General features: G+C 44.7%; 1 protein-coding gene across 1 annotated transcript in view; it reads right to left on the bottom strand.

Moving 5' to 3' along the window:
• Positions 1 to 493: 493 nt before the first annotated feature.
• The window catches only part of BRINP1 (BMP/retinoic acid inducible neural specific 1), an 85,478-nt gene continuing 63,923 nt past the window's right edge, over positions 494 to 22,048 (bottom strand). Inside the window, exons 5-8 of the mRNA XM_086763690.1 lie at positions 20,974 to 21,079; positions 14,232 to 14,468; positions 8,500 to 8,722; positions 494 to 2,171 (exon numbers count right to left, since the gene is read on the bottom strand). Coding sequence (XP_086619816.1) covers positions 1,031 to 2,171; positions 8,500 to 8,722; positions 14,232 to 14,468; positions 20,974 to 21,079 — 1,707 coding nt within the window. The 3' untranslated portion in view covers positions 494 to 1,030. The remainder of the gene's footprint in view (positions 2,172 to 8,499; positions 8,723 to 14,231; positions 14,469 to 20,973; positions 21,080 to 22,048) is intronic.

The following is a 22,048-nucleotide window of genomic DNA, read 5'->3' as shown; positions in this document are numbered from 1 at the left end:
TGAGGGTTTCTCAGTGTTATTGGAAAACCCAGAACCTGAGGCAAAAAGTCAAACTCAGGTTTAAGTCTAGGTTTAATCGAAGTGGCATATGATTTTGGCTTTCTCTGTTTTAGGAATTTTGTTGAAATACCTTAAAGAGGAGTGAATCTGAAGATTTACAGGTGCTGGTCCTCCAGGGGTTAAGCTCTGACATCCCTGAAGGCAACAGCAGTCTGACGCAGGGCATGAACTCCAGTTCAGCTAAGTAGCCAGAAGGGACCTGACACTGTACCTCTTGTGAAAAGCCTTCCAAGATGGAAATCCCAAAGTGAAGACACCCAAGACCTGCACCCACACTCCACCTCTTAAGTGTCTCCCATGAGACACGCTCTCCAACTCCACGGATGAGGCACCAGTTTTGCTCTCAAACGACTGTCACCACCTTCTGTGTCACCTGCTGTCCTCCAGCAAAGCTCAGCATAGGCTGCATGAATAACTCAACATAAAGCTGGCATAAATCTCAACAGAAGAAATATCTTTTATCTTTAACCATTTACTCCCACTGTAGGAATAATGGCAGTTCTTTTACATTTACATATAACTCTTTGTTTGTTTGTTTTGATTTTTTGTTTGTCTCTTTGTCTTGGCACCTGCATAGCAGAACACTTTACAGTTCGTTACAGAAGTTTGCCCCTCTCTCTGCTCCTCTGTTTATTTACTCTGCTGCCCCTGAGGACCAGCAAACAACACCCCCAAGGTCAAGAGAGAGTAAAGTGTTACCCTTTTATGACGGATTATAGAAATAACAAACATGCCTGACAGTTTTATACAGCTGCTAGAACGGGTTTAGTTTTCAACAAATGAAGAATTTCCTCTTTTTTTTTTCTCTTTTGTATATTAATTACATTTTACAAATCTTGTTTTTTCTCCCCTTTCTTTTCTTTCCCCCCACTTTTCTTTCTTTTTAATTTTTTCTCTTTTTTTTTTTTTCCTCTTTTATTTTTTTACAGCAAAAGGATCAATCTCCAACATGTCCACTGAAAAGTCCGGGTTAGCAGAGTTTGGCTGTCATCTGGTCTGACTGTTTGAGGATCTCGGTGTTGTACAGGTCTAGAGCGTGGTTCACACGGATGATCTCGCTGTTGGTGAGCTTCAGGCGGTGCTTGAGCATACAAGAGAACAGATCCAGCTGGGGCTTCCCTGGGGCCACGGGAGGCGCCAGTCTATTGATTCGGTCCCGAATATCCAGCAGCAAGAGCATAACAGAGGAGGAAGAATAGAACTGCCCGCCTTGCGTGTACGACTGGTTGACCTGCTGCACGGCACTGCGCAGTAGGTCAGCGTTAAAACGCAGGCTGTAGCCGTACACCTGCACATCTGAGATCTTGATATAGAACTGACGCTTGGTGGGGTCAGAAAGGTCCACGGGCCCTTGGCCAGTCTCGTTACGCAGCAGGGAGGGCAGCCGAGTCCGGCTGCGTAGGTAGATGTGGACAGTCTCGAAAAAGGTTTTCCACCGGTTGCCCAGTAGCAGGGTCCAGTTGTAGCACTGGCTGTTTTGGAGGCGGATTTTCTCCCAGCGCGGGTAGCCGTACTCCCCAAAGGGCATGTTCCAGCCCTCAGAGTGACTCCCGCTGAACGGGTTGACGTAGACAAAGAACATGGGGTCCAGGCTGCTGTTGCGCATCTGGCAGATTCGCATGGAGATCCCGATCACCATGTGGATGAAGTCCATCCGGTTCTTGTTGCTCTTCAAGGTGAGGGACATGCGCTTGCGCCACCTGGGGTCGAAGAAGGTGTCCAGGCGGATCTCGTTGCTGATGAAAGTGGTGTGCACATACAGGCGAGAGTCCATTTTCTGCAGCAGGTACTTCAGCTCTAGGTCCTGGAAGTCCAAGTCCGTCTCAAAGCTGATGAACTGCTCACTCCGCTCTGAGTCTACGTTCTGAGGCTCGCAGCGACCCCGGTAAAGCTTATAGCCCTTGTTGCATGAGCCACAAAGAGAGATGTTGGCAAGGCTGCACATGGCACAGCTGTTGTTGCCCCCAATGATGCAGGGGATGGGGCGCTGGCACAGGCTGGTGCCACCATGGCAAACGCAGCTCCGCTGGCTTTCCAGAAAGGTCCCCCAGAACCCATTCTCATTGCAGTAGAGCAGGGACTGGACCCGGGTAAGCCATTCCTGTATTGTCCTGCAGGTAGGAAGAAGAAAGAGTTAGTATAGTAGTGCCTCACAGAGTCTTTGCTGTTGGCATCTCACTAGAGTCACAGTGTTTTCAGAGATATATCTGAGGCAGAGCTCTCAGAACGTTGATGCCCTGACGTGGCATCGGGGAACTATTCAGTCTATTTCTAGACTGAATCTTTCATCTGCTGTTTACTTCTTTGGTGGAGAGCAAAAGCTCTCTAAGATATAGATAGAAGTTAGGAATTTATCATCTGAAGTCCCTCTCTTCACGCTGCTCTAGGACCTGAGACTGTCACAGTCACCTGCCAGGGATCCCAGTGACAAATCTCGGCCATGGGAATGGAGCTGACAAAGCCATGGCAGAGGCTGAGGTGCTATCAGACACCGCAGGTCAGCATAACTCTTAGGTTAGCAGAAGAACATGTCTCTCCATATCACTGGCAATTCCCCCCCTTCAAAAACAGACCTGTACTGGGATGAGGCAAAGCCAGTAGTAACCTCTGCTTATGGCACAGAGCTCAATAACAGCAGAGGAGAGGGTGGAAGTCAGGGTGCTGCTAGAATGGCTTCTCCTTTAAAAAAAAACCTGCTGCTAATTAACCTCCTCTTCCAGCCTTTCCCCTTAACAAGCAGCCACGCTTGCCCATTCCCAGGCCCCACCACTCCCATAATTGCTGTATCTGCACCCTCACCTCCACGTCCCACTGCCCTGGAACGATGCCTAACGAATGACACCGCAACCCGCGTTTGCTTTTTGTACAACTCCCATGCGATGTTGCCTCGCTGCCCCCTCTTCCCCTCTCCCCACCACCCCAGGAAAATCTCAGCACAGCGACTCCTTTCTCAGCAGAACCCCTTGTTCAGCCGCCCGCTCCCTCCCCTCCGCCTTCCCCCACCCCCAGCTAATGAATACTTCATTGTCTCCTCTGGGCAAAAAGTTCTCGGAAGCGCTGCAGTGAGAGGACTGGCTAATGACAAATTAGGATTCAGTCCCTGTAGAACGGGAGGAGTGATTACGGACAGAGGCTCTCAGAGCTGGATTAGTGAAATTCATGGCACCTGCGTCGCCTGACCTCCGAATAATCATTAAGCTGGAGGCTGTATCAAAGAAGGCATTAAATGATACAGCAGCAAAGAACAGCAAGATGATTAGGGGGAGGGAGGGAGCAGAGGGATGAGAGTGTAAAACGGAGGAAAGCACTGGAAGGAGAGAAATAATCAAGAAGCAGAGGCAGTAAAGGGTAGTGGAAGAAAAAGAGGGGGAAATGTGCAGGTAAAAGGAAAAATGAGAGAGAAATACAGTGGGTAGGAGGAACAGGGATGGAGAAAAGGAAAAACTGAAACAACAGCCACAACTGAAAAACCAAGGACAGGCAGGGGGGTGGAAAGCAGCAGGAAGAAACTGAGGGAAAGGCAAAAAAAAAAGAGATGCTGTGAGGGTAAAGGGTGTGAACTACCAGGAAAACTCTGAAGCCTTGGATGTGGGAAGAGACAATTTTCACGTTCCTCCTGTGGTACAGGGATACCAGGGTCTCTGTCCCCTATTCACAGCAAACAGGAGCTCTGCTGCTAGTGGAAAAGATGAGGTTGGCTGGAGAACAAGGCAGTGACCTCTGTAAGTGCTTGCTGTACAGCGAGATGGTGACAGCCCTGGTCCCTAGAAAAAGTGCACAGGGCTCCTCCTGGTTTCCAGGACAGCTCTGCTTTGGAGGGGAGGGGAAGCACAGCATAGTGCGACGGCAAAACACGTTGCTGACAGCAACAAGCACTCTCAAAAGCATCCCCTGGGGACCAAGTCTGCCTCCTGCTCATAGGTGAATTTTTGCTCATTTTTTCCGCAATACAAATATTTTTTAATCTCATCTGAAGCCTTGCAGTTCCTGTTCGGAAAGCCAAAGGCGCTTGAATGTAGCAAGGCACCCAGATTCCAGGTTTCAATTTGCCTAAGGTGCTGGGAGCCCACCTTGATTCCTCCATCCACCTCCCTGAAAGCTTTGTTCTTTGCTTCTGACCACTAATCAAAGCACGAAGCTGAGGGATGATGAGCAAGCAGAGGACAAGCTAAAACCAAAGACAACTCTCCAGTATACGCACACCGGCTGCCTGGGCTCACTGGGCTGGGGGAATTGCTTAGGGGAAGCACGAGGTTCCTGCAAGCTGCCTCTTCCCATGACTGAGCTTGACAACAATGATGAAAATCAGAGGATGCTTTGAAGGGGATATCCCCTGCAGCTCCAAGCTTCCTCCCTAGGTCCTGCTCTAATTTCTACCACGACAAGGACAGGGAAAAGTCCAGCAGCACAGAGGAAAGGAAGGGCTGAGGCAGCAGGCTGGTGGCAGATAGATGGTAAATGTCCATCTCCATCACGCACCCTCTCAGCATCCCTGGCCTTGTCCATGAGGTGAGGACAAGTACTTCACAGATTTCCACAGGTCTATGGTCACGTTCGTCAATTTTGTGGGACTGGGCTTCCAGATGAGGAAGTAATGGTTGCTCGTGGGACTACCGGTGGTTTCTGAGGCGGGTTTGAGGAGGTATTTGGTGCTGTCAGAGCTATGCCTGTGCACACACGCTGCAGCCGCCCCCGTACAGCTGCATACGCACGTGACAGCCCAACACACACTGAGCAGCCACAGTGCACAGATCTCCGCTCCAGCTCCGTGCAAGCAAACGTGCACAGGATTCCCAGTGTCTTTGTGCAGCACTGACCTGATGCTTTACAGAGCTTTTACAGGTTGGCAATGCCATTAAAAGTTCACGGGACAAGGACTGCCACGCTGTACAGCAGGGGATGTGATAAATATCAGAGTCAGACGATCATATGCTAGTCCAGCCAGTGTGTTCTGTCTTAGAAAAAAAAAACAACTACCTTTCCCTCCTCCTCTTACACTAACAGTCAGCAGAGCAAAACGTGAAAGGACTCTCGACTGACGGCTTGCAATCGAAACTAGTAATTTTCCTGTTCCCTAGATCAAGGAAAAGAAGAGATCAGGAGAAAGAGGGATTTTTTTTTTTTTTTTTTTTGTATGTGTGTGTAAATGTCTTAGCATTCAGGAAAGACACAAGTAGGACAAAAAAAAAAAAGAAAAGAAGGCTGCCCACCATCTGCTGAAGGCAGCAATAAAGGACATAATTAAATCGAAATGCAGAATCCAGGGCAGAGCTGGGCATTGGCTACAAACCTGACAATGGGAAGTGTGATAGAGTGAGAGAGAGAGAGGAAAAGTGGTATAAATTATCCCATTTTGTCTGGCAACTAGGACAGGATAAGAATATGTGCAGGACCAGTCACAGCCCTTCAGCTGACAGGAGGGAACTTCTTCAAAACACCCGCGTGATGGCTCAGACTCATGTGAATGCAAGCAAGAGATGTCAGGACAGATGGAAGCCGAAAAGAGTGGCTGTTTAGAAGCTGAAAGCCAGTAGCAGAGTAAATAATTTTAATTATTTTATTTTTTATTAAGCAGTCATCAGTTTACCTTTCTCCCTCTTACTATCATTGCAAAAGTTATTTTGCCTAACGTTTTCTACCTCTGCCAGTTCAAAGTACAAAGTACTAGACCATGCGAAATTAAAAAAAAAAGGAAAACTATGTCTTCAAAGGTCACTGTCAAGCAATTTTACATTCAACTTTAATATCTTACATTTCAAACTAAAATGAAAAAAATATTACATCCAGGTAAAGCTGAGGGAGTTACTTTGCAGTGTTTCCTTGCCGTTGCTCTCTGGAGACATAACAGTCCCCCGGCAATGCTGGGAACTGGGAGCCACGTAATCATGCAGAGCTGTTTCACCATTTAAAACTTATGTTGAGACAATAAAAAGTTTTGCAGGACAGTGATCAGCTTTCAGATCAGAAGCGGAGGTCAGGTTATTCAGAAAGGAGATGAATATATTTTTTTTTCCCTCCCGACTTGTCAGCTTTCAGGATTGATCCGGTCTGGGGAGGGGAAGAGGCTGATGGGTGCCCCTGGAGAGAAAGTTGCAGCTTTATTGTACACGGTGTCTGGGCTGATTAGAAAACAAACCATACCAAAACAAAAACAAAAAACAAACAAACAAACAAAAACCCGGTCCAGCAGGACAGATTTTTTTTTTTTTTTTTTTAGATTGCGAGAAAAAAGGTAGGGAGGGATTTAACAAGTTTTCCTTTGCAAACCCACCTTTCACTTCCCAACCAGCGCTAGCTGCTGTGGAGGTACTTTGGGGCTTTCTGTATGGAGCAGTGAGGTAAAACATGCTATTTTTATTCTCACCAGCTGTGAGATGTATTCTTAACTAATGACAATTTGGCTGGAGCCCAGAACATGTATCACCTCCTCCCTCTCTGGATGTTATTTATGTTTTACATCCAGATTTTTAAAATGCGACTATAGGTAACTCATTCAACATTGAAGCTTTAACAACTGAGGAGTGTTTTCTTTTCTAAACCAACAAATTCACCCGCAAAGAGGTGGTTTTTAAGCAAAAGCTGTGCAGAGCAAATGTGTATATATAGATTTCCTTCTTAGCTGTCGAAAAAGGTCGCAGAGAATCAGCCTAATTGCCAAAACCCCGGCTCTTTCTTTTGGAAACACCTCCTCTTCCTTTCCCTGAGAGCAATCAACAGAAACCTATTTCTTTTTCACATTGCTTTTGAATATATGATGTAGGCTTAATATTATGTGTATTAAAGACAGAGAGGCTTGCTCTTAATAGAACCTTTTGTACTTTCAAAGCCACTGGCACGCTTCACAAGCATCTGTCGTTCTGTACAGTAACAATTAGAAAATCAGAGTATTTCCAAGCCCTGTGAAAAGAACAATGAAATGCATACCTCTCCCGCTACGTATCTGTCTACGGAGCCCCTCCCCTGCCTAGCTACAAATGCAGAATGACAAATAAGAAAAGAAATTATAATATGCCTGGTGGTGTTGACTTAAACAAATCAAGCACGTCACTCAGTTAAAAACCCAGCTGCCATCATCCATTTCGTCCTCCTTCCCCCAGATTTGATAGTGTTAGTTGGAGATTCCCTTTCTGCACGGCTGACTTTTTAAAATAGAAGAGAAATGCTCAAGACATATTTTTCTGAATGCTTTGCAGCAACATGGTTGGCTGGATATTTGCTCGTTGCTGCTTCGCTTTGTCGTTGTCGTGGCACAGCTCAAAATAATGCCTGGACACGCTTGTGACTGCTCCATCAGTTGGCTTGTTTATAGCAACTCAGCCAGTTGGCAGAAATGGGGCAATTTTAGGAAGTTCTCCAGGCTTTATTTCATAATCTCTTAAACTTAATAGATATTTCTCCTCATCCCTACTAAGTCAATCAAGTCTTTGTCCAGAAACATGAGATTTCTTGGTAATTAAAGAGTTGTTAAGCCCTGGAAGAGTTTCCTGAGCTGCACAGTGATGATGCTGCACACTCCATGTGCTTAGCAGCTGGGGGCTGGATGGTAACAGGAGACAGCAGTCCATCAGCATATTTTCTCTTGAGACTGAATATTTAGGCAATGAAGGAGGTGAAAAAGACAGTTCCTCTACAAATATTAACTTGGCCTGACCCTTTCAAGAGAAGCACAGAAGAAGAGGCACTTAGACTCATTTTTTTTTCCTAGACTTTCAGTGTTACTTCACTCCAGACAATGTAGAAAGAAACAGTAAGAAATGTTTCTTAAAATCCACAGATGCACGTCTCAAAAAATTACTGGAAGCTAACAAACTCAGCCATGGGTCAGGGCTGACAGGAGCCAGCAAGAGGTGACTATTGGATATCAATAGTTGCTGTAGCTGAAATGGAAAATCTACTCTCTCCATCTGTAATAATAATTCTGGTCAATGCAGGTTTGCAGGTTCACTCTGCATTTTGTAGAATCTCTTCCAAGCGAAACTAAAGCTTCTGTTTCACTCCAGCTATATTCATTGAGGAGCACAACTCAAAAATGGGCTGAAGCATCTTGTGCTCCATATGTCCACTTTAACAGCAAATGGAAGCTTAAAGCTTGGCCGTGGTACGTGATGCAAGATTGCTTCAAAGGCAGCTTAGTCTGCTTGGCTGTCTGGTGTCAGACCTGTAACAGTCTTGCAGAAGACTACAGAAAAACTGGGTGCCTTTCACCTGGGTACGTAAGACCACACAGAAGGGATGTGAACATGCTTAAGTATGTGATAAACATTACTTACACCTGCAGAAATTCCAAACCACTCCCAGACTTCACCATTTTCCCCCCAAACCTCCATGTTAGCACATCCTACATCCAAACTCTTAGGCTGTCGGGTTTATGTCCAAGCCGAGGCTCAGCTCCATCAGGCACATCACACCACGCCCATCCCCAGGGAAGGATGAAGGTACCTTTCTCTAGGCAGCTGGTGGTTAGGATTGTGCCGACACCGGACACTGAGGCCAAAGAGTTTGCGGGCAGTGCGCTGGATCTTCTGGCGCTGGGCTTCCAGGGAGCTTTGCAGCAGCTTGTAGCGGTTTTGCAGGTCCCAGTCATTCCCCCAGTGCTGGTGGATGCTCCCAATGGTCAGGAAGTGGTTGCTAGGTAGCCTTTTCATGAAGGATTTAAACTCATCTGGAACACACAAAAATGTGGAGAAATACAGAGTCACAAAGCTTTTTATTAGCAGGATGGAGAAAGAGCAACAACGTGTGAGGCCACCAGTGCTCTGCTAAAGGAAAGCGATGTCCATTAACACATCGGCCTGTCATTCTGCCCCAGGAAGCACTAACGCCATGGCTGGTGCTGCTCCCACATGGGAAATGAAGCCCAGAAAGTATTAGGGTGAAATAAGACTGTTAACGTGTACGGGGTGGACGAAAGAGGAGAGCAAATTCCCTGGAGCATGGGATTATAGTCTAGGGGTTACGAACAAAAAGCAGCGAGTTGCAATCATTGTCAGTTAAAGAGTTCTAATTTAAATTGTTTTTCAGCTCCTCCTAAAATGCTGTTTATTGTTGAAGTCAAAGCACTTTGGCTGTGTTGTTAAAAATAAGAGGGGAAAAAAAATCCCCAGAGGAAGGTTTTGCATTATGTTAAAATATCCTGGTTTTTTTTTATTTTTTAAAATAAGCATTCTGATTCTTTTTTCTCATTTAACTTCATTTGAAGTTAAATGAGTTGCTTTATGTAACAATTAAAATAAAATAAAATAGTTCGCAGGGCGAAAGTCAGAACAAAATGTGCCAATTTTAGCCAGAGGAAAAAATCTAACTGATCCAAAAATATGTTGTTAAATGTTGTTTTGTGATCACTTTATTTCTGTTTGATTTTGTTTGATAATAATAGAAAAAAAAAAAACAACAAAAATATTATGTAGAGTTTTGTGAGTTTTTTTCATCACGAACCAAAAAAATCTGATACTGTTTCTGTTCATGACCACCCCTTTCTTCCTGAGAAGTATAGTTTGCTTAGACTCTGATTATCAGACTCGGACATCCATGTATGGAAGAACCAGATGGTTCCAACTTTCTCCGTAAAATTTAACCCAATATTTGCTACCAGAAAACTGCATTTGACATGCTGAGATCTTGAGAAACATGAGGAGTGAGCCAACAAAAAAACCCCATAAAATGCAATAAAGAAAAGAGCAACGCTCTGCACCAGGGCAGAACAACCTCATGCATCAGTACAGGCACTGGAACAGGCTGCCCAAGGAAGTGGTGGAGTCACCATCCCTGGAGGTGTTCAAAGAACATGTAGACGTGGCACTTCAGGACATGACTTAATAGGCATGGTGGTGTTAAGTTGATGGTTGGACTTAATGATCTTGGAGGTCCTTTCCAACCTTAAAGATTCTTTGATTGGTTTGGAAACAACCAGTTGATTAACAGCTGCTAGAAAGGTCTTTGAAGTGATGGTGGGCACTGTGCTTAAGGTGGGTCAACACTACATTCTCACTGGAAATAACAGAAATGGCATACTGGGCTAACTCCAGTGGGTTGGGGAAGTTAATATTCCCCTCTTCTTGGCACTACCAAGGCTGCACCTGCATTTCTCTGCCCAGCTTTAGGGACACCCCATTAAAGATGGGTGTTGAGAACCTGGGGAGGGCACAGCTGAGGGCTACTGAGATGGTCAAGGGCCTGGACCAGAAGTCCTACAAGGTAAGGTGGGAGGAGATGCCCTTGTTTAACCTGGTGAAGAAGAGGCCAAGGAAAAATCTAATTGCAGCCTACAACTGTATTTGTCAGTAGTTTTATGCAAAGGAGAGAAACTCTTCTTATTAGAGAGAGAGAGGATATAACAAGGAGTAATAGACAGTTTGCAGCTTAAGAAGTTCAAATGATTTATTGAAAGACTTCTTCACTTGGAGGTAATGCAGCACTGGAAAATGCTGCCCGGAGGTGTAGAAGAATCTTTCATTTTAGACTCTGCTAGACAAAACCATGGCTGGCCTGATCTAGTGCTGGTGGTAGTCCTGCTTCTTGAGGGAGATGGACTAGAACGTTGCCATAAACTCCACAAAGTATCCAACCAAAAAAAAAAAAAAACAAAAAAAAACCAACCAAAAAAAAAAAACCCCACAGATATCTTTTTCTGTATGTTATCTGCGGTATTTTTTGTCCTTTTCTAATCCTTTTTTTTTAAATCCCTTCAGCCCATTTTCAGAAGGAAAAGAGGACAATAGCCAAAAAAGGGCAAAAAATGAAAGCTTGTAAAGACTGATATCTTTAAAAAAAAACCCAATTAATTCCTAGTTATTGGAGAAAATCAGACCAGTTAATTTACAACCTATTCTACAAAGATTATATATATTTGCATAACAGATTTCCTATTATTCAGCAACTTGCAGTTCATGCTTAACTGCCTAACAAATAATATCTATGTATTAGTACCATCATTATATAGACAGTAAATGGATGATCGTGTCCAACTCATCACACGGTGAAACTGAGCACCTAATAAAAATAATTATTATCATTGCACTATCAAGATCCACAGGACATCTGCTTGTCTCCTTTCTTCCCCAAAGATAACCAAGATTTTTTTTTTTAAATAATCTCTCAGGTTTTCACTCTGTTTGCAATGCTGCTTTCAATGCCCTTCTCCTCCCCAAAAATGATTCTCTCCTGTTCAGTGGTCCTCTGAAACTATCATCATGTATAATTGCTTCTGTTGACCATGCTGATTACTCCTGGTACCTTTCAGCAGTAAAAGCCTTGCATTTCCTTCCCGCCCCTTATAAATCAATTTCCTCAAAAGCCTGTTTGTGCAAAAGACCACGCTCTTTTCCCACCGATGATGAATGTGCTACATTTTTCATAGAGACGGGTAAGGGAGAAATTTCAGTGCAGTATGCACATTTTGATACTGCAGTGCAACGTTGAGGGGAAAACAAATGAGCAAAACGAAAGCCGGATGGGGTTGTTTTTAAAAAAGAGAAGTGAAAAGAAGAAAATATTTTCCAAAGAGAATAGTTTCTACATTATTTATTTATAGTTATTGACAACTATCCCTGGAGACCTCAACCAAGACTATGGCTGTGTCGTGCTAAGCCTTGCACCTTTCAGGAATAAATCATTCTTAACTCTGAGAATTTCCAAGTAGCTCAAAAGGTTGTTTGAATTTGTTTTTATTTTACTTAGCTGCACAGAAAATGTTGGTGATGGCTAGGACTACATCTCCCATAATGCAACATGGCCCCTCTATTTGCAGAGTCACCCAGTCCCTACAGGTGGTCCATGGCAATGACTCGTCATTGCAGGTGGGTCGGGGCAGAGGGTCCAGCCTCTGGAGAAGAGTGGTGGCATCACAGTGAAATGGCCATGCCAAACATCTCTTTCAAAGATGAATTCTTCATTTTTCCAGTGCTTGTCTTCTCAGTTAAAAAAAAAAACGAAAAAAAAAAACAAACCCACATTTTCTTCAGAAAGCAATAGTACTGAAAAAAAAACCCCATGCCTTTTAATCGAAAGGCGCAGTCCTGATGCAGAATTTTTTGGCCAGCCATACCAAAATGCCAAAAATAAGGCAGTGTTATTTTTCTTAATTCACACATGAGCAATGAAGCACAGGACTCAGAGCTCCTGAGCTGATTTAAAGCAGCATCAGTTCACTGCAGCTTTCTTGACTTTGAAGATCCTATCCCAAATCACACCAACTCTTGATTTGCCCCACACGATTTTTTTCAAATTGACATAGGAATCCAACACAGCTCAGGAACAGAATATAGATCTTTTAGGCTATCAGCAGCTTCCTGTGTCAATGGAATTTGCTTTCAGAGCAAAAAATCCTCTAGTTATTGGGAATATTTATTAAAACAAAGAAACAAAATACTAATACTACATTCTTTTTGTTATAACAACTTTCATCTCAAAGGATAAAGTTCACGCATGATGCAACAACGTGATGAATGAGATACAGCAGCTTTAAACATAATCACTCTATCTAGCGCTGAAAAGTCTCCAGCCCTGGGTGGAATACGGCTACAGCACGGCAGAGCATTGCACTGCAATGTGTCACTTTCACGTGGTAAACAAAAAACACCTTCCCCAGTCAAAATCTCAAGGGAAGGGAGACTGAACGTAATTATCTACCACAGTCTTTCCTTAGATCAAATGCAACAGGTACAGAATGTAACAGTAAAACAATTGCTGTGGGACTGTAATTCTTCTCTCTCCACAGGGCTCTCACCTCCTAAGTGTCTGGGTTAGATTCCCTGGGAATGTAAAGGGGTGGCCAACACGGGGCTCTTGAGCATCATCTGTGAAGATCCCGTGCCAGAACTAGCAACTGGTGACACTGAACTACTGGCAGAGCTGTGCTAGCAGGCACCGCCAGTAATCCTGCACTGTGTAGTACTGAGGTAGCAGAAGCTTCTGAAATCCACATTTCAGGGTTGCCCTGGTGTACCCACCCCATCCACAGATCTATAGAAACTCCCAGACAGCCACTGACCTCTTCAGCTAGTGACCTACTGCTGGAACTGCCCCAGCCTTGTAGCTCCCCATCACATATGGGGGGCTCTTGTCAAGATGGTTGTCAGCCTTGGGCCACTATCTACTACTCTGACTTTGCTCAGATGAGCATCAAGTTGACAGCATGAGTTGGACTTAGGAATCTGTGCAATGGCAGATACACCAGCAGGGTCCACATATGAAGTATGAAGCAGTCCTCAACAGCCTGTTGAGGAAACATCAGATGCCACATCATTTCAACTGTTAAAGGGATTAAGGTGACATTCAACACAAAGAAAGAAATTGCTGCTGGAAAGACTTCTGAAGAACTCTTCAGTGCCTTGAATAAAGCTACATGGTCCCTTCCTCATAGTTTTATTTCCTAACATGGAGACCTGGGCAGCTATGACAATAATCACTAAAGAAAATGTGTTGGGAGGTAACTGGCTAACACTAAGAGATGAGAGGCAGCAGAGGAATAAGAAGTTCTCAATTAAGTTCTGCTTAGTGCCCGTGCGGCTGCAGGGTATGCAGACTACTTGCTAAAGGAAAAGATGTAATTTCTCGTAATATTGCTCTCAAGCCCTTAAGAATGATGCTGCACACCTACTACAGGTGTTACCAGCACCAATGTGGAACAAACTCCGCTGACACTCCCAGTATCACACTGGGAGAAAGTGAAGGAAGAAGAGAAATGTTCACACCAGCAGACATCAGCACTGCAGGAGAGAAAAGTCATTTTCTCTTCTCTCTATCTCAAATGAGGTGTCACCTGGCCTGTGCTCTCTCTCTGTGAATTGCCTTTCACCAAAGCAGAATAAATCATTCATGCAAATATGAAAAGCAATTTCTGCATCATTCATATTGTGGAAGTTTCTCTGTAGAACTATTAAAGAGAGATTCTGAGCTGGTTTAGTATGAAAAAAAAAAATCACATTTTTAATCAAACAAACTGTTTCATGGAAAATATCTCTTTATACTTAGAATTACACGTGGTGTGTACTGTATGTGTATAGAGAAAAAAGGGCACTCCTCAAGACTAAGATAATGTTTTGGGGTTCAACAGCCTCTATTTTTCAGCCAAACTGAACATTGTATTAAGGGAAGAAAGGATTCTTCACTGGTATAATCTGACACATTTTGTTTGAAACAAATCAATCTGAAAATGTCTTTTGCTCAATTACCTGAATTCTCCAGATCTTTATAGGCTTCTGTCCAGGTCTTGGCCATGTTTGCCAGCGTGTACTCCATGATCTGGATGTCGGTGATGGGGCAGTTGCACTGCGGGAACTCCTCCGCACACTGGCAGCCGCACTGGCTGTTCCGGCAGATGTACTCCCCCTCTCCATTGCACATAATGTAACTCAAGGCGGACTGGACAAACTTCTCTTGTAAATACTGAGGGAAGATGATCTGGAGACCTGGCATAGAAACAAGAGGCAAGGATGTGAAGAAAAAAAAAAAAAAAGAAAATAAAAAATAAAGTCATTTCAGGTACCTGTTCTTCTTTTCAAAACCTGTTTCATTAACAGCTTAGGAAAGCAACGCAGAGGAATTAAAAACTGCTGGGATATTTCTCTCAGAGCTGTCACGAGTAAGGAAGGTGGGGTACAAATTGCACGCCTCCAGTGCAAGTAGTGAGTTAGCTGAGAGCAGAGCCCATCTGCTCTGCAAGAGCAGAGTGACAAGCCCCCCCTCCCTGCAACCAATGCCCAGTGTACCCCCTTCTTCCTAGTCCTGGATCCCAGTACAGTACAAGGCATCTGAATGCAAAGCCTCCTTTATTCCCAGGTGCAGGGGTTTTTTATACTTTGCAACAAAGTGGTACTTCAGAAGTGATGACCATTATGCTGTTCTAACCTGTTTTGAGAGAGACTAAATAGGTTTGGTACCAGAGAAACAAGGAAACTACACACTGAAAGAGGAAAGAAGAAAGAAAGGAAAACAGGAGAACGGAAAATAATACAAGCAGGGATTTATAAAAGACCCTTGCAGAGTTAAGTGCCCAGCTCCCACAGAATAAATACAGGAGCTGGGTACCTGAGTCTTTTCAGCTTGCTCCCTGCTAGGAGGGCTACCTGCCAAATCCTATAAAAGTGCAAATGGATTTAGTGCCAACGATTTCAGTGGCGCTCTGAAGATTTACATTAGCCGAGAGGTTTCTCCTCGTGTCTCTTTCTCCGTAGCGAGTGGTTGTGTGCCCATCTGTGCAGGCGTTCGTGTGGGTTTCCTGGCTCAGGTACCCGAGGACACGGTAACAGTTTAAGTGTTTGCTTGGTGTATTTGTTTTTCTATCCCGTCCTTCTCCAGCACCTGTCTCCGGGCTCCCTACAGATGTCCCTGAGGATTCACAGCCATTTCCTTCTACCTGGCATGTTCTGCTTGTCAGACTCGGTCAGCATCTGCGGCGCGCGAGGCAGAGACGACAATAACTCCGAGCGAGCGTTTTGCAGGAAGCCTGGCCTGCTTCGCCTTCCTTGTAAAAGGCCCAGGGATTTCAAAGTGGCAGATAGAGGAGTTTATGGCTTGAACAGCAGCGCTGAACTTCAGTGTAATGAAGGCACGCAGGTCAATTACCCATCTGTTTGTGTTTCTATTGCGCTGAGTTACTGTATCTGTGGCTGACAGCTCATTGGAGTGGAATGAAAATAAGACAATAATTCAGAGGATGAGAGCGTGCAGGAAGGGCAGGAAGGGCTGTGACTCCTTTCAGGAGTTCAGGCCCATCTCTGTGATGGGTCATGTTCACCTCAGGCAGGAGAAAAATGGCGGGCAGTGCCGCAGGGACCCCCGTTACCCTTTTGCTTTTGGTTCCACAGAGACACCTCAGCCTTGACAAGGTCCCTCTGGAAGACCAACCCTGAGGGAACAGCTGGGTGCTGAAGGCACAGGGACCTCTGTTTCCTCTCCCCTCCTGCTATGGCCAGGGCACAGTCTCCCCGAGCACCATGCCGATGGCAGCGAGCCGCCCTGTTGTCTGACCTAATTCGCAGCCAAGTGCGGAGCAGCAGCAGCCGCCAGGCAGGACGAACGCGGGTCGACGTTCAGCTGGAGAAGACATTTATGACACTTGCGCAAGGAAGGATTTCAGGCCCAGCATTTGGAGGCACTGTATCTGTGTAGATCCTGCTTGCCTTTTCTGTAGTGCTGTCACAGGGAAGGGAGGGAGCGTGCAAAGAGCTGATCACAGCCTACAGCATCCCTGTGAACACCTCAAAAACAGTCCAAGGAGGATCAGCGTTTTGAGGTCCCTTTGGTCTGTCCTGAGATTTTTTTCGAGAAGAAGCTCAGCTTTCTGCCCATTGTCTTGAGGAAGGACTGAACTTCAGTCTCTTTTAGGGATTTATCTGAAGCAACCACCAGAGGAATGGTCCTTTTCAAAACTTCACGCTGACACTGGGGATGGTCCCACCTGCCAGGCTCCAAGACCTTCCCTTCAGGATGAAAGAAAGTGCAGCACTACTGGAGACCTGATATCTACAAAAGGGGCTTGGAGAGCCTGAAGGCTGCTGTACTCACTGAGCTTGCAAGCTCACAGGAGAGGGGAATGGGCTTCTTGATGCGCACTGACCCTGTCTATTCATGGTCCGAGTCCCATGAACAAATCTTTCCACTCTTTGCTTCATGGAGGAGCAACCTGCCCTGGTTGCTCCTCCAGCCTTTGAATATGAGGCCCAAATGCCCGCAGGCTCTTCAGCTCACCATATTTTCACTTTGAGTTTTAACTTGCATAACAGCACTGACATGCTGTCTGGTCCCAGCTACAAATGATAGCAGCTTTGGAGATTTTCTCCTGGAGAGCAGAGGGGTAAAAAAAAAAAAAAAAAAAAAAAGCAACTAAAGTTTCAGCGAAAGCACTTCCCATTGCAAGGGACATCCATTGTGTACCTCAGCACATGCAGAAACATGAATACTCTGTAATCTCCAAAACACAACATGGTCCCATCCCACACTGCAGAGTGCCTCATGTGGATGCTTGTCTATAAAATTCATGGTTTCTAAAAAAAAAAACAAACCAAAAAACCCACAAACAAACAAAAAAAACCTTTCCAGGGTAACGTTCTCTTGTAAGAAATAATCTCATGTTTAAGAGACCCCCTGTACACTTAGCACCAATTCCACAAAACACTCATCTGAACACTTAACTTCCATCAGGTAAGCAGTTCTGCTGGAATGCATGCTGCTAATTGTGGCATTTAACAAGTGGCGCATATTCAAAAATGTGCTTAGACCAGGAACACAAGTGACACACAAATCAAAAGACGAGTGTGCACACACCAAAGGCAAAGCCCTAACTTTAAAACTGAAAATGCGCTGTAAGGATTACATTACAAACATGAGATCGTATGAAGGCCATTGTGGTTGAGGCCACTGCTCTGGGTGCTTCAGTTGCCACCTCTAAAACAGGAAAGCTGGAGTCCCAAGGACTCTGGCAGCACACCAGCCCCACAGAGCAGCTGGGAAAGCCCTGCTGCCAGCCACAACCTTAATAAAACATAGAATCATAGAATGATTTGGGTTGGAAGGGACCTCTAAAGACCATCTAGTGCAACCCCCCTGCAAGGAGCAGGGACATCCCTGACCAGATCAGGTTGCTCATGCCAAGATGCTGTACTGTTTTCTAAGAATTTTCTTTGAATATTGCAAACATAAAAAAAAAAAATATATATTTTTAATCATTCAGTGTTGTCTACTGATAAAGCAACCTCATGGCAGCAGTCAAGCAGAGGGGCAACCTGGTCTTAAAGACTGAGATACTGGACCGTTTTCATGGGGCGAACACCTCAAACCAAGGAATTGGATTGGAACAAGGAACGGGCTCATCCTCCACCGCAGCCTCAGCAGCTGATCATACACGCAGATGGTAAGCTTGCTGGTGATGAGTGCTAGGGAGAATATCTTTGTTTTGAAGGTAACTTATTGATCAGAAGGAGGAATTCTGCCACTCGGTAAAGCATAAAGTTCCTCTTTAAAAATTAAGAGCAGCACAGATTTGCTATAACTTTGTCTTAGATAACTACAGGCAGAATGTGAAGTGCCTGACAAGGGAACATGTCCTTAATTCACCTAGAAAAACTATTAGAGAGAGATGTTTGGCTTTGGACTGTATATAAAAGGCTTCCTGCATTAAAAGAGGTAAATTTCCCCAGCTGTAAATTAGAGCTATTTGAAACATTTTCCACAGAAGAGTTCTCTGTTGAAAATGCAGTTTCATTGAAGCATTTTGTGAGAGCATGTTGACTCCAAAAACACTTTTGACAGGGAAAGGTCTAAATGTATTTTTCATACTTCCTCATTTTGTTTCGCTGAAACGCTGAAATGTTTTGTGCTGTATTACTGCTTTGCCCATCTTGGCACAGACTTTCATATTAATTGTAATGTAAATTTTAATATTCTATTACTATATTTGATGTTAAAAAAGTACCTAATATGTAATATTTCCCATTTAAAGTCACAATGTTTAGAAGAGCATGGAAAGATTTTTACCTTATTGAAATAGTGCCATGTTGCAATATTGACATATACCGTCACACTGTCCAGGAGGACATGTCTCTGCAGTTCTAATTTAACAAAACTTTTCCAAATGTTGCTTTTTTTCACTCAAATTTTCAAATTTCAGCCTGGGACACTTTTCCATGGAACACAAATTCCCATTTCCTACCAGACTGCTGTAGAGCCATTAGCGTTTTCCCCTCCCATGCTCTGGTTTACTCCTTTTCCAGGCAGTGCCTGCAGCAGCCACACCAGAGGTGGAGGCAGGTGAAGGGAAGGTTTTGCGCTGGTGGCAGGGACAGGAAGACACAAAGTGCAAATCGGCACAGTCACCAGTGAGATCCTGGCGCACACCAGCATCCCCCCAGTCCCATGATGGGAAGAGTCATCACTGCACAGCCCTCCCCATGCACAGGACAGGGAGCCTGCTCCCAGGTAGCGCTAGGAAAAAGGGAAATCTTCTGAGCTACCATGATTAATGGACCTGTAATATACACCCCAGTGCAGGCATCTGACACAGATGTGCACACATGCTGAGTCCACATGGATGCTGGGTTATAAATTAGTGATGCTTTTCTGTCCGTGTAACCACAGGTGCAAAACCAGACACCTTGCACTGTGCACGCATCCAGGTCCTCCATGAAATCAGGCTGGCTGACCTTCCTGAACCCTACGTGCAAGCACAAAGGTAGCTTAGCTCTGGGTCTGGCCATTGCATCTCCTAAAGGGTCTGTCTTTGAAACCACGGCGTGCAGGGCTGGGCGACAACAAGCAAGTTCAGAAACAGAAATCCTCCCTGTCAGGAAGATGCTGCTCTTTTATTGAGCCAGCTGTGGAGCCAGAGCAACACGGAGGCAGTAACATGGATTTCTGTCAGCAGCTCATGCTCGGCTGCTAATCAGATCAGAGGAGATTCGGTCACGATCCATTACCTGCAGTCCTGTGACTAATTCCTAATGAAGCCTCTCAGAACAGAGGAAGGATCCTGGGTAATTATCCCAAGAACCACAGTCCAGATTGGACAGAAAACACTCAGGTGTAGCTTTAAAGGTCACTTTGTTCTACTAGTAAGAGCTCTTACCTGCCCCCTTTCCCTTGCTGTCTCCCCCCCCTTTCCCTTGCTGTCTCCCTTGGCTTGGATCTGGCCTCTTTCTGTGCTGGGTTATGCCATGAAACTCCATGAAACCCAAGTGTGGTTGACCTCTGAGGTCCTCTGCCTGCTCCCATCAGAAATCACAGCTCCATCCACCTTACATCCCCTCTCTTTCCTAAATTTTCCCTCTTCCTCTAGCTCCTTCCCCCTTCCAAGCATCTCACTTTTTCTCTTCTCTTGTAGGATCAGATAGCCAATAGAGATCTATTGATTTACCTACTTATCAGTTTGTCTGCCTATAAACCGAGCTGTCTACTTATTTAGCTGTTAGCCAGTTATCTGATGTGTCATCATTGGGTTTTCATTACCAGCAGCCACCATCACAGTAGCCTCAAATTGTTTACTGTTAATTAGGTAAGAACCAGAACTCAGTGATTTAGATAATTACCGGAATAGTGAAAACAACCTGCCTATTATTTTTAAAGGCAAATAATAACAACAATAATAATATATCTGCAACATGACTCAGTAAATGAAACCCAGTTTCTGTGAAACCAAGAGTAAAACAGCACTTGCCAAATTATACTCAAAGCGGAAGATGTAATGTAGCCCATTCATCTGAAAAATTAAAATTTGTGCAAGTACAAGGATTCCAGAAATAAAACCATCTGGGCAAATGAGGAATTAAATTCCACATTTCCTTATTTTGTCAAAAACTTGGGAATAACCTTAGTAAATTACATGCCCAGTGAATTTCCTTCTTCTACTGAAGTTGACTTCTTGCTAACCAGCGTGTATTTATTTATTAATTCAGTCACGACCTCTATCTGTTGACTTCTGGACTAGCTCCCCAACTGGGACTGAAGCCATGGCTTCTAGCGTCCAAATAAAACCTCTGTGACTTTTACCAAAGATTACAGTCATTAGAGAGTCCCAAAAGCCGATCTGCAAACCTCTTGCACAGATCAGCAATTTGGGAGGGACAAAGAGACATGGACAGAATGCCCCTTCAATATTAATGAAAAAGGTCATATTTAATGATATCGGTATACGTGTAATACACACAAGTCCATCAAAACTCAACGGCAGGGGCCACTCAGACACATCACCAGGGTCCAGTCTGCAATTCCCAGCGCCTTTAGCTCAGTCCTTGTCAAGCCCTGCCTCTGCTGTGCTGAGCATCATATGAAGCCACCAGACATGCATCAGGGAACTTACAGTGAAGAAGGTGATCACAGCAAACAGGAGAGGAAAAAATCTAAAGAAAAGGCCACCCCTCTCTCATTTCAGCCCCTCACTCCATAACCTGTATCACTATCTCCCTCATTCCCGTGCCGTACCTTGCAGGTGGAGTTTGCTCTCAGTGCTTTGCAGAAGGACAGAACTCACAGAGTCCAGATTGTCGTAGCTGTTACAGCCCAGGGGGCCAGTCCGAGTTTCTGTTACCTATGGAGAATGTAGAAAAGACAGAGTGTTCCCTTTCAGTCCAGCATCACACCTTCCCCAGGCAGGTTCAGACCTTGTAATATAATGACCCCTCATCACTTGTTGATGCAATACAAAATGCATCTTCCCCAACTGGGAAAAAACACCCAACACTGGACAGACCCGACTCATGTTTGGCGCACTCAGAAGCTGAAAAAATAGAGTGAATTGTATCTGCATTCTTTATGGTACTGCATGTTATTCTGGGCTTCGCAGTGGGGTCCTGCAGATTGCTGCTTCTCATAGAGGATATCTCCATTGGAGAACATCAGAAGCCAGTAGAGGAATCATTCCTTGGCTTCTCTTATTGGAAAGCAAGATACAGACGTGGACTGCCAGCCCACAATGCTGCCTAGCGCTCCCACAACATATGTGCACACCATCCTTCTGCTGAGGATAGATGGAGGCACAGATGACTTGCAGTGCTGTTGCTGTGGTTGTTGCTGTTGGTTTCCAGCCATGGAGGAGAGCTGCCCTTCCTGAATTCACAAAGGGCGATTATCTGCTGTCACTGTTTCAATATCTCAATTCGATTTCCCATACAGAAGGGAACAGACTCAGCCATGAGACACCACAGAACAATAACACGAGCTGAAACCTTTCAGAAATGGCTAACAATGATGACTCCATCCACATCGTCTTCCCTGGAGTGAGCTCTGCAACAATAAAATCCCTCCCCAGTATAGGATGATTGCTTTCAGAGAAGGCAGCCTTTGTCTGCAGAGCTATTTTTCCTATTTTGTATGCTCTGAGCAGCTCCCCTTCCTTCCTGCTGCAGCCCCCAAGCTGTCTCTCAGTCCGTTTCGTTCCAGATGCCTCAGTAATGCCACACTGAGTTTTTCACCTTTTCTCGTAGTAAATTCATCTGAGAATTGTTTAGTAGTCTTACACCCACAAGAAGAAAATACTTCTGGGTTGCAGGGGGGCTGC

This window comes from Chlamydotis macqueenii, chromosome 20 (assembly GCF_036417535.1).
Source record: "Chlamydotis macqueenii isolate bChlMac1 chromosome 20, bChlMac1.mat, whole genome shotgun sequence".
Lineage (NCBI taxonomy): Eukaryota > Metazoa > Chordata > Aves > Otidiformes > Otididae > Chlamydotis > Chlamydotis macqueenii.
The sequence above is the reverse complement of the archived record's forward strand: the minus strand, read 5'-3'. Positions and strand labels throughout refer to the sequence as shown.